The 13,536-nt window shown below is 40.4% G+C and overlaps 1 protein-coding gene across 2 annotated transcripts in view; it reads left to right on the top strand.

Annotated features, from left to right (window-relative positions):
• Positions 1 to 13,536, top strand: part of ttc27 (tetratricopeptide repeat domain 27) — a 129,366-nt gene that overhangs the window by 32,128 nt on the left and 83,702 nt on the right. For both annotated transcript variants that reach the window (XM_029669520.2, XM_029669521.2), the window contains exons 6-7: positions 2,550 to 2,714; positions 2,842 to 2,984. In XM_029669520.2, the coding sequence (XP_029525380.1) occupies positions 2,550 to 2,714; positions 2,842 to 2,984 (308 nt within the window). The remainder of the gene's footprint in view (positions 1 to 2,549; positions 2,715 to 2,841; positions 2,985 to 13,536) is intronic.

Genomic DNA, 13,536 nt, shown 5'->3' with positions numbered 1-13,536 from the left:
GGAAAGTGGGGTGGGTGGGATAAATTGTAAGTGAGGTTTTTATTTTTTTCTCTTCTCTCGGGGGTCTAGGTGAGGGGGGTTATTTAAGATACTCGTTGAAGAGGTAGGGCTTTTTGGGCAGGGACACTGCTGTCCTAGCTTCAGAGGAAAGCTGGTTCCAACATTGTGGTGCCAGGACTGAGAAGAGCTTGACCTGGGCTGAGCGGGAGCTTCCCTCCCGTAGGGGTGTGAGGGCCAAGAGACCAGAGGTGGCAGAACTGAGTCCTCGGGTTGGGTTGTAGGGTTTGAGCAGAGCCTGAAGGGAAGGGCGGTTCACATTGCTGCTCTGTAGGTAAGCATCATGATCTTGTAGTGGATGCGTGCTTCGAAGAAGTCAGAGGAGTGTGCGGAGGAACGGAGTGACATGGGAGAACATGGGAAGGTTGAGGTAGGGTCGTGCTCTACGGATGTTGTGGAGCATGAACCTGCAGGATCGAGTCACTGCTTTGATATTTGCAGAGAACAACAGGGTGTTGTCCAGGGTCACGCCAAGGTTCTTTGCACACTTCGTTGGAGTTGTCAACCGTGAGGGAGAGGTTTTTTAGAGGGTAGACCTTCCATGAGAGGAAGAGCAGCTTTGTGTTGTCGAGGATGAGCATGAGGTGGTGGACCAACATCCAAGCGGAGATATGAGTCGAGTGTATCAAGGAGTCAAGCTCATTGAGTAACTCTCCAAGGGCACCTGGTGGGCAATGGATGACAACAATATTAAGCTGGAGTCGACAAGTGACATTGACGGCATGGAATTCAATGAGCAGATGGACAGGAGAGAATCTCCAGTTAGGAGAAATAAGTAGCCCTGGCCAGATGCTCTTTGCTTGAGTAGCAGTGTTCTCTGGGATGATCCATGTCTCCATCAGGGCCAAAAGGTCAAGGGACTGAAGGGCAGCATATCAAATTTAAGAAATAGTGGGAATGAGACTGAAGGGAATCCCCCTTGAAACCCCATTTTCTGTTTCACCTTCCCCTTAGTTTCAGGGTGGTTTGAGCTCATTAAGTCAACTTGTTTGCCCATTGGTTTATCCTATTGTGTAGAGGTGCCACTAGGTCAGTAGTAGCAGACCACGGTTTAAGATTGTTCTGCTTAATTATAGTTGACCTCTGCTTTAAACGAGAGTTCACTTTTCTGTCTCTGTGTGTGTGTGTGTGTGTTTGCCACCCTTCATACTCACCCGACACACAAACAGCCAATCCAAATTCCAGAAATGCAGCCAGTGAAAGACACAATCCTGTTTACTACTTTGTGAGGTGTGAAAGGCATGCAGATTGGAAAGGGGATTTTTACAATCCATTTTCTCTTTCTCTCATACGCTTTGCTGTTGGTTTTGAGTTGACACTGAGGATCGGATACAATAATGTACACTATTTCAACACCGACTGTTATTGTGGTCTCTCTTTGGCCTCTTTCACCCGACAATAACATTTCCTGAGAATGAATAAATCAGTCAGTGTTCATTCTAACAAGGCCCGAATATCAGAACTAATAAAAGGCTTAGCAGTAAACCCGTAAAGGTATATGCTCATTTGTCCTGTTGGCCCGTGCTAATCTTGTGATGTCATGCCGCAAGGGTCGTGATCAGTAGGTATGAAATAGAAACCGTTTTGAGGCTTAGTGAAATGGGTGGGGAGGTACAGTATTACCTGATCTGAATATTGTGCCCTGTCAAGGATGTTTGTTTCAGAGCAGGTCCCATGCTCCCTGGCAACCTAGCAATGCAAAGGGATTGGTCACGACACCTATTCACTCTGTTTTCTCCTATCCAAATTTGAAATTGGGCAAGGACTTTTCTTTTCTTCACCTTCACTTTCATCCCCCTCTGTTCCTTTGTCATCATCTTAACGACCGTCCGTCAAGGTGTCGCAGCTCTAACCCAACACGGCTGTTGTGGTGTTCTGTTATCCTTACAAAAGTGCCCCTCCCATTGCACATGTCACAACAGCCCAGGAAGCTCATTTCCTGGTGTGAAATAGCTGCAGTGAAGGTGACACACAAGGCGCAGAGTAAATCTCTCTGGCATGGGCCCATGCTGCCTCATAAATGTTGAATGGGGGAACGCGAGGGTACGTGGCGTCATGAATTATACACATTAGGAGCCGGGGATCATTTCCACACCGCGCACAGCCTTGAGCGAGACTAAACTGATAGGACGAAGCCAAAACACCTTTTCTCTTCTCTGCTGTCCATTTGTCTCTTTTAATGTGTCTCCTCAAGGTCTCTCTCGCTCTGTGTTGCCGACCAATGACCTCATGGTAATGGTCTGCAGGTGCACTGAGCTCTTATTGACCTCTGGATGGTCTTCAATGGAGTTATAGGAGTAGATGAGATGTGTCGTCTTTTGGTGCTAAAATACGTTGTAGGGTGGTCGGTTTTGAGAACTTGAAAATAAAATAAAAAATCAAATTAAAATACATTTATTCAACTGATAATAGCTTATTAAATCTATGCAAATTATTCCATGTTTAACTGAAATAGGTAGTCTTATTATCCTTTTACCCCATCTTCTCTGCAGTAATGAAGTATGAGTCTCTGTTCTCTGAGGGAACCCTCCGGAATCTGTCCATCCAGTTCCACCTGGAATGTGGCTACACGTCTCTGACCTACTATGAGTACAACCCAGCCAAGGAGCACTTTCAACGGGCCAAGGAACTCTCTGGCCTAGATATGAACATGATAGGTAGGTACAGTAGGCTTGGACCAGTCTCAACATACAGTAACAGCTTGACTGTTTAGAAGGCCTACACTTTTGGTCAGGGAAGTGTATGTGTAACATGGTAATTGGATGAGGTCTTCGCTTCATGCAGGTGCTCTGGGCAAACGGACTCGCTTCCAGCAGAACTTCCTTGCCCAGCTGATCCTGGATGTCAAGCGTAAGGACGACATCCCAGCCCCTGAGCCAGACAGTGAGCTGACCCTCTCCCCCACCCCACTGGCCAGCCTGCCCAAGGTAAGCACTCTACACCTTTCACCCTCGCTCACATTGGGCGGCACATCCAGTGTGATACTCCGTGTCAACAGCAGAGGGGGATCTCCACCCCTCAATAACTGATGTGATATTCTGTAGTGATGGAGGCCTTGGAAAATCAGGACGAAAGTGACTGCAGGGAGAATTCCCATTCTCTGTCTTTCCTCAGTGAGAAGTTGGTGGGGGGTAGGGTTATTGCTTTCTAGAACGGCTGTTCGGCCTCATTTGTCAGGTCAGGCGTAGCCAGTGTACATGCCGAGCTTGCCTTTGGCTTGGCGGAGAGGGAGGACAGGTTTTTTGTGGGCTATTTTCAGGAGACCCGTTCCTCAAGTCAGATCCCTAGATACTTGTTTTGAAACTTTATAATATTATTTTATGGCATGTTACCGGCAACCGCATTACTTTCCCTTCATTGGATAATGACCTTACCCTCTGAGACTCACAGTACTGAGAATGGTCCAGTTACCATTAGTACTACCATTCTACCATTTTACTGATTTATGTATATCCTATGGGTGGAGTGTGCAGTACAGAACTGGGATATGTTGCGATTCCCTCCGTTTTGTGGGTCACTGAACATGGGTGCAGTGCTATGATGTCACTGAATCAAGGATGACGACTAGAGCCCGATGATATAGGATTTTTGGGTCTGTTACCGATTTTTAGTTAGGCAAAAGTCACCGATTTACAGGTATATCTGCCGATTAGGGATGTTAATCGGTTAGCTGCCGAAAATACATTTGACCGTTCATGCTTATCGGTCAAAAGGTTAATTTGCATCATTTGGTGGAATTGGCCCTTGTGTATTTTTGTTACTCATCATGCATTTGATTTATCACATGTGCACAGCATACAGAGCCTAGTGTGAGGAGCTGAATAGCCTACCACCTGTCAGACAGTGCGAGCGTGGCTCTTCATGAAGCCTGTAGGTTACTGGAGTGAAACCTGTTTTTGTAAGCCCAGTCACTGAGCAAGAACTGAAAATTCTAAATGCAATCTTGTTAAAAACGTTGTTTGCCACGATTAAAAAGGAGCTCTTTTTTCCACAATCTCAACTCGTAAAGCACGCCTCCCATTCGCCACTGGGATGCGTAGGCTATAGCCTGCCTACGGTTGACTAACAGCACGCCTCCCATTCGCCACTGGGATGCGTAGGCTATAGCCTGCCTACGGTTGACTAACAGCACGCCTCCCATTCGCCACTGGGATGCGTAGGTTATAGCCTGCCTACGGTTGACTAACAGCACGCCTCCCATTCGCCACTGGGATGCGTAGGTTATAGCCTGCCTACGGTTGACTAACAGCTCGTCACCCACCACTTTGTAATGCTAAATTGAAGCGATATAATTGTTTGAAACCTGAACATTTTACTTCAAATAATGAGGCATGTTTTACCTGGCTTCAAAGTAGCCATGTGAAAATCCATCCGTAGGAACGTGGAGGCAATTATTTTATAAAGACTTCCTCATGCCATTGTTCCATTGGTTTTCATATCAACTATCTTTCATTGTCCATAGGCCAAAGTGACAATCTTAGTCATATTAGCAACCTATTATTGTAGTTGCTATTATATTCCCCCTCTTTCTAAGTTTCTAATGGAGATTTTCATCTCTGTCACATATGGAACTGCTTGCATGAGGTGCGCTGTTTAGGACTGTGTTTTCCGCAAATTGCATTTTGGCAAATGTTTGAAAATTACTGGAGTTACATGTTCAATAATAGTCTATAGTCTTTTGACTGTAAGACGATAGGCTTGCTATTGTTGCATGTTTCCATCAAGTTGTTAATGAAAAATGTCTGGTCTTTGTATGCATGCATGGTATCAGAGGAAGAAGCGAGATGTTTCAGTCGCCAAAATCTGTACAATGCTTTTCTGTGGGCTTATTCTGGGCCTAAGCTTGTCGCCTGCCTTCTCGCCTTGGGACGACTCACATTGTTAGGGCGGAGACAAAAGCGCCTCGTCATTATATACAGACCTCTGATAGTATTTTCAGTTGGTCACGTCATTTGACTGTTTAATTTGTATTTTTTATTTACCGTTTGTTGACCGGTTAATGACGGTCAGTTAAAAAAAAAGAGGTGGAATGATTTATTGATTTTTACACATTGTTCTCCGAAGATTAACATATGCACTAAATTATGATTTCTTAACTAAATATGTCAAATTACATTTAACTTTTGGTTATATGATGACCACAAAGTAATCATATCCTCTAAATACAAAACACTTGTTCAGTTTTCCACGTTAGGTACAACTTCAATATTTTTTCTAGAAGAATGCATTAGGTTTTGTGCTGAAGCACTACAAGAACACTAATAAACAAGGACTGAATGAAAATAACTGTCAAATTATATCTGAAACTGCGCTGTTCACAAGTTGAAACTATGCAGTGAAATGCAGTAACATGCAGTTCGTAATGTCACCACTAGATGTCAGCATCAGCATTTTGTATTGAGTAGATTGCCGACAGTGCTTTACAACAATCTAATGTCATGTAAAGAAAAGTATAATGGCAACCCCACAATGAAATATTGTTCCGGCAAATACATGCTAGCTGTTCATTGCGAAAATGTTTTCTCATGAATGTAAACACATGGTCTGAATCGTAGATATACTCTAACTGTCTTTCTTTTTGCAGATTGTGTATTTAGGAAAAAAATAAGCCCACTAACATAATAGGCCCAGATAGTAACTGTGTTATTTTTGTATGAAGGATGAGTTCACTTTGGCACATAAAGAGTTTGCTTGCTAGTTAGGCTAACTACCTTACTGACAAGACAAAGCCTAACTACATTGCTGGCTAGCCAGCTAATGTTAAGTAAGCATGTGATGAGTACAGGGCTGCTGGCTTGGTGAAGTGTACTTCTGATTATTTACTGGTTGAAATACGCTGTCGCTGGCTGTGGAAAGCTACTCAGTGTCGAACCGCCATGCCCACTCTCTCACGTCGTGACTTACGAGCTGCATGATGTTCAATGAGCAGCTTGTTGAACAATTAAAAAAATTACCTCAAATGAGCAGACATATTTGTTCTATGTACTGTATATAATAACAAATATTTCTATGCAAGGCTGATATCAGTCAAACTATTTATCGGTCGGGCTATAGTGACGTCAGGATGCTAGGTGATTGGCCAGCACGCCCGTGGAGCGCCTGTCGGTGCAGGAAAGAGCCACGTATCCAAAGGACCCCGAGAGAGTGGAAACAAGCTGCACTGTGCACGCCTGTCAGCTCTGCATGAATCAGACCCCAGACCCACTGACTCTCTCGGTCACACACACACACACACACACACACACACACCTACCTGATTCTCCATATCCACTCTGCTCGCCACTGCAATGCACCTCAACCCCAGGCTTCATGATCTGAGGAGACTCCTCTCGCCACAGATTTGCTCTCAAGTTCTCTGTTCTAAATGAGATGAATTGTGAAGCTACATAGTATGGTTACACAGATATGTGATCTGGGTAGGCATTCTATCGCTATACTGTACATTTGAGATTTTAGTAATTTAGCAGACGCTCGTTGTCCAGACCAGTTTACAATAAGTGAGTTCATCTTAAGATACACTACATGTCCAAAAGTGTGGGGACATCTGCTCATCAAACATCTCATTCCAAAACCATGGGCAGTAATAGGGAGATGGTCCCCCCTTTGCTGCTATCAGCCTCCACTCTTCTGGGAAGCTTTTCACTGGATGTTGGAACATTGCTATGGGGATTCTATTCAGCCACGAGCATTAGTGAGGCCTGGCTTGCAGTCGGCGTAACAATTAATCACCAAAGTGTTCAATGGGGTTGAGGTCAGGGCTCTGTGCAGGCCAGTCAAGTTCTTCCTCGCCGATTTCGACAAACCATTTCTGTATGGACCTTGCTTTGTGCATGGGGGCATTTGTCATACTGACAGGTAGCGTTCACCTGGCATCTGCTAAAACCAGAATCGTCCGTCGAGATGGTGAAGCGTTTCCACTGCTCCCGAGTCCAATGGCGGCGAGGTATTTAAGATGCTCTTTCAATGTTTTCGTAAGATGGGCAGGGACTCTCCTGTCCTGACTTTAGAAGGAAGCTTGTTCCACTGTTGGGATTCCAGGACAGAGAATAGCTTTGACTGGGCTGTGCCGGAGCTGCCCTCCTGTAGGGGAGGGAGGGCAAAGAGGCCAAGGTTGGTGGAACGGAGTGCTCTGGTTGGGATGTAGTGTTTGAGAATAGCCTGAAGGCAAGGAGGGGCAGTAACCCCTTGCTGCTCTGTAGGCAAGCACCAGGGTCTTGAAGATGATGCAAGCTTCGACTGGAAGCCAGTGGAGTGTGCTGTACAGTCTAGGCTTCATCCTTGAATCCATACTCATTTTGAATGGGCCCCGAACTGCAGTGCGTGAAGTGTGGAATATATATTTTATTGATTTTTGTTTTCAATTGATTTTTGCTGAGATGTACAGCATGGAGGGTATTACTTAGACTGTAATGCGCATTGAATAACTATTGCCCTGCATTACCCTGACCTGAGCTATTTTTTTTACCATGAACCCTTTAACCTGTGCAGAAGAATGAAGCATCTGAGCCCAGTAGATTGATTTGAAGATTAGAGAAAGCAGGCAGCTCTGTCATGGACATGGTGATTTTATGATCCAGCAGCATCACGCGATGATCTGACACTCCTGTCCAGGGACATTCTCCGAGCCAAGCATGTGGGCTAGTCACCTGCTGACACTTCAGGGGCTAAGCTATCTTCTGCTGTTTATCTAATCCATCTGACTCTGTCATCATCTCAGCCCCGTCTCTCCCTGCTAGAACAATCAAATATCCAGTCAGTAGAGCCACACAGCAGTGGAGAGCAGAGGTGAGGCAGACAGCGCCCAGCTGTTTAACTCTCACCCTGGGCCCAAACCGTGTCACTCCCCCCATGATGAAGTGCCTATTAGAGGCCCATGGCGTAGTGGGTTCACACACACTAAAAAGTATGGCCAGTGGAAAGGGCCTCTACAAGCACAAGGGGCCCCAAGGTGGGTGTTTGAGACCCTGGTTTGGGCTGAACCCTACCCAACAATGTCAAGGGACAAAGGGGAAGGAGGGTGTTTGCTGAATGTCACACACACAGACGTACTCACAAACATGCAGACTTTCCAAATGGAATGAGGGGGAGAGAAAGCAGAGGGGGCTGTTAATTTGTTTAGCCCCTCTGACCGGTCTGTCTTCAACTTGTGATTCGTCTTGGTTTCCCTCGTATTTCATCCTATCTGCATTTTTCTATCCTGCTGGGGTTCTGCTTGTACCTATACTAAACCAGACTCCACCGACCCCTCTGGTCCTGTTGCCAGTGGTGTGTGTGTGTGTGTGGAGGCTTCACTCATTGTCCTCTTGAACATCTACTGTCAAAAGGACAAACGGTGGGCCACTTGTGTATGTAAACTTGTGACTTCAACTGTACATAGCGTTGTCCGACCAACATATTTTGCTGCATAACATCCTATCGCATGATTCTCTTCCCAACAGCCAAATTGGCAGAACACATTAATCTGCAGCAGATAAAAAAACATCAAACCCTTTGACAGGGCTCCAGGCTAACATTTTCCCCAGTGCCACCAACTTTTTGAGTTGGTGTAACCAGCCCACGATTTGGTCGCACATTTTCTTTTTTTTCACAGCGTCACACAATATAATTGATCATTCATCTTTTGTCATTCAGTGCTTTAGACTGTGTAATAGACTATGATATGGTAGGCTATTCAATAAACAAGTTGTTTCATCTAACGTGTCCAAGCAGGAATTCATAAAGCAACCTAATCCAAAGACTGTCATGAATTGTGAGTTGAATTGTGAGTTGACAATAAGGTATTATGTTTTACTGTTAAAATAGGGCTCCAGAATTTTCTGCATTTTCCTACATTATTATGTGCGCTAATATCATAGGCTAATGCATTTTGGGGCTTATTCACCACATGAAGAAGTGAATACACAAAACACATTAGATAGCTTGTTAACACTAAGTATAATACCCACCACTAGTAGTCATGTATTAATCTAACAGTAAATATAATACCACCACTAGTAGTCATGTATTAATCTAACAGTAAATATAATACCACCCACCACTAGTAGTCATGTATTAATCTAACAGTAAATATAATACCACCCACCGCTAGTAGTCATGTATTAATCTAATAGTAAATAAAATACCACCACTAGTAGTCATGTATTAATCTAACAGTAAATATAATACCCACCACTAGTAGTCATGTATTAATCTAACAGTAAATATAATACCCACCACTAGTAGTCATGTATTAATCTAACAGTAAATATAATACCACCACTAGTAGTCATGTATTAATCTAACAGTAAATATAATACCCACCACTAGTAGTCATGTATTAATCTAACAGTAAATATAATACCCACCACTAGTAGTCATGTATTAATCTAACAGTAAATATAATACCACCACTAGTAGTCATGTATTAATCTAACAGTAAATATAATACCCACCACTAGTAGTCATGTATTAATCTAACAGTAAATATAATACCCACCACTAGTAGTCATGTATTAATCTAACAGTAAATATATTACCACCCACCACTAGTAGTCATGTATTAATCTAACAGTAAATATATTACCACCCACCACTAGTAGTCATGTATTAATCTAACAGTAAATATATTACCACCCACCACTAGTAGTCATGTATTAATCTAACAGTAAATATAATACCACCACTAGTAGTCATGTATTAATCTAACAGTAAATATAATACCACCCACCGCTAGTAGTCATGTATTAATCTAACAGTAAATATAATACCACCACTAGTAGTCATGTATTAATCTAACAGTAAATATATTACCCACCACTAGTAGTCATGTATTAATCTAACAGTAAATATAATACCCACCACTAGTAGTCATGTATTAATCTAACAGTAAATATAATACCCACCACTAGTAGTCATGTATTAATCTAACAGTAAATATAATACCCACCACTAGTAGTCATGTATTAATCTAACAGTAAATATAATACCACCACTAGTAGTCATGTATTAATCTAACAGTAAATATATTACCACCCACCACTAGTAGTCATGTATTAATCTAACAGTAAATATATTACCACCCACCACTAGTAGTCATGTATTAATCTAACAGTAAATATAATACCACCACTAGTAGTCATGTATTAATCTAACAGTAAATATAATACCACCCACCGCTAGTAGTCATGTATTAATCTAACAGTAAATATAATACCACCACTAGTAGTCATGTATTAATCTAACAGTAAATATAATACCACACATGTATTAATCACTAGTAGTCATGTATTAATCTAACAGTAAATATAATACCACCACTAGTAGTCATGTATTAATCTAACAGTAAATATAATACCACCCACCGCTAGTAGTCATGTATTAATCTAACAGTAAATATAATACCCACCACCGCTAGTAGTCATGTATTAATCTAACAGTAAATATAATACCACCACTAGTAGTCATGTATTAATCTAACAGTAAATATAATACCCACCACTAGTAGTCATGTATTAATCTAACAGTAAATATAATACCCACCACTAGTAGTCATGTATTAATCTAACAGTAAATATATTACCACCCACCACTAGTAGTCATGTATTAATCTAACAGTAAATATATTACCACCCACCACTAGTAGTCATGTATTAATCTAACAGTAAATATAATACCACCACTAGTAGTCATGTATTAATCTAACAGTAAATATAATACCACCCACCACTAGTAGTCATATTAATCTAACAGTAGTCATGTATTAATCTAACAGTAAATATAATACCACCACTAGTAGTCATGTATTAATCTAACAGTAAATATAATACCCACCACTAGTAGTCATGTATTAATCTAACAGTAAATATAATACCCACCACTAGTAGTCATGTATTAATCTAACAGTAAATATAATACCAGTAAATATAATACACCACTAGTAGTCATGTATTAATCTAACAGTAAATATAATACCCACCACTAGTAGTCATGTATTAATCTAACAGTAAATATAATACCACCACTAGTAGTCATGTATTAATCTAACAGTAAATATATTACCACCCACCACTAGTAGTCATGTATTAATCTAACAGTAAATATAATACCCACCACTAGTAGTCATGTATTAATCTAACAGTAAATATAATACCACCACTAGTAGTCATGTATTAATCTAACAGTAAATATAATACCACCACTAGTAGTCATGTATTAATCTAACAGTAAATATATTACCACCCACCACTAGTAGTCATGTATTAATCTAACAGTAAATATATTACCACCCACCACTAGTAGTCATGTATTAATCTAACAGTAAATATATTACCACCCACCACTAGTAGTCATGTATTAATCTAACAGTAAATATAATACCACCCACCACTAGTAGTCATGTATTAATCTAACAGTAAATATAATACCACCCACCACTAGTAGTCATGTATTAATCTAACAGTAAATATAATACCACCACTAGTAGTCATGTATTAATCTAACAGTAAATATAATACCACCACCAGTAGTCATGTATTAATCTAACAGTAAATATATTACCACCCACCACTAGTAGTCATGTATTAATCTAACAGTAAATATAATACCACCCACCACTAGTAGTCATGTATTAATCTAACAGTAAATATAATACCACCACTAGTAGTCATGTATTAATCTAACAGTAAATATAATACCACCACTAGTAGTCATGTATTAATCTAACAGTAAATATAATACCACCCACTGCTAGTAGTCATGTATTAATCTAACAGTAAATATAATACCACCCACTGCTAGTAGTCATGTATTAATCTAACAGTAAATATAATACCACCCACTGCTAGTAGTCATGTATTAATCTAACAGTAAATATAATACCACCCACTGCTAGTAGTCATGTATTAATCTAACAGTAAATATAATACCACCACTAGTAGTCATGTATTAATCTAACAGTAAATATATTACCACCCACCACTAGTAGTCATGTATTAATCTAACAGTAAATATATTACCACCCACCACTAGTAGTCATGTATTAATCTAACAGTAAATATATTACCACCCACCACTAGTAGTCATGTATTAATCTAACAGTAAATATAATACCACCACTAGTAGTCATGTATTAATCTAACAGTAAATATAATACCACCACTAGTAGTCATGTATTAATCTAACAGTAAATATAATACCACCCACCACTAGTAGTCATGTATTAATCTAACAGTAAATATAATACCCACCACTAGTAGTCATGTATTAATCTAACAGTAAATATAATACCACCACTAGTAGTCATGTATTAATCTAACAGTAAATATATTACCACCCATCACTAGTAGTCATGTATTAATCTAACAGTAAATATAATACCACCCATCACTAGTAGTCATGTATTAATCTAACAGTAAATATATTACCACCCACCACTAGTAGTCATGTATTAATCTAACAGTAAATATATTACCACCCACCACTAGTAGTCATGTATTAATCTAACAGTAAATATATTACCACCCACCACTAGTAGTCATGTATTAATCTAACAGTAAATATAATACCACCACTAGTAGTCATGTATTAATCTAACAGTAAATATAATACCACCCTAGTAGTCATGTATTAATCGTAAATATAATACTAGTAGTCATGTATTAATCTAACAGTAAATATAATACCACCCACCGCTAGTAGTCATGTATTAATCTAACAGTAAATATAATACCACCCACCGCTAGTAGTCATGTATTAATCTAACAGTAAATATAATACCACCCACCGCTAGTAGTCATGTATTAATCTGACAGTAAATATAATACCACCCACCGCTAGTAGTCATGTATTAATCTAACAGTAAATATAATACCACCACTAGTAGTCATGTATTAATCTAACAGTAAATATAATACCACCACTAGTAGTCATGTATTAATCTAACAGTAAATATAATACCACCCACCACTAGTAGTCATGTATTAATCTGACAGTAAATATAATACCACCCACCACTAGTAGTCATGTATTAATCTAACAGTAAATATAATACCCACCACTAGTAGTCATGTATTAATCTGACAGTAAATGTTGTCCTAAAAAACATTGCAGTTCTAGCCTACTATCCTATGCACTCGCAATGGCCGATGCGCAATTGTTAATTTTGCACGCTTTGTATCATAAAGTCGTATCAAATATATTTTGTTGTAAAATAGTTGCTTTTGAGCTCAATAATAGATAAATAAAATTAAACCCGGCTCGCCACAGGAGTCGCTAGAGGAGTCGGTGGAGCGCAGTGAGACAAGTACATCCCAGCCGGCCAAACCCTCCCCTAACCCGGATGATGCTGGGCCAATTGTGTGTCGCCTCATGGGTCTCCAGGTCACGGCCGGCTTCGAAACAGCCTGGGATTGAACCGTAAAGGAAAATCTTACTGCTACAATATACAATGACATTCTAGACGATACTGTCCATTTTGAAATGGTTTGTCGAGATCAGTGTGTG

The sequence above is a fragment of the Oncorhynchus nerka genome, linkage group LG10 (genome assembly GCF_034236695.1).
Source record: "Oncorhynchus nerka isolate Pitt River linkage group LG10, Oner_Uvic_2.0, whole genome shotgun sequence".
Taxonomy (NCBI): Eukaryota; Metazoa; Chordata; class Actinopteri; order Salmoniformes; family Salmonidae; genus Oncorhynchus; species Oncorhynchus nerka.
This window is presented reverse-complemented; position numbering and strand designations above follow the sequence as displayed.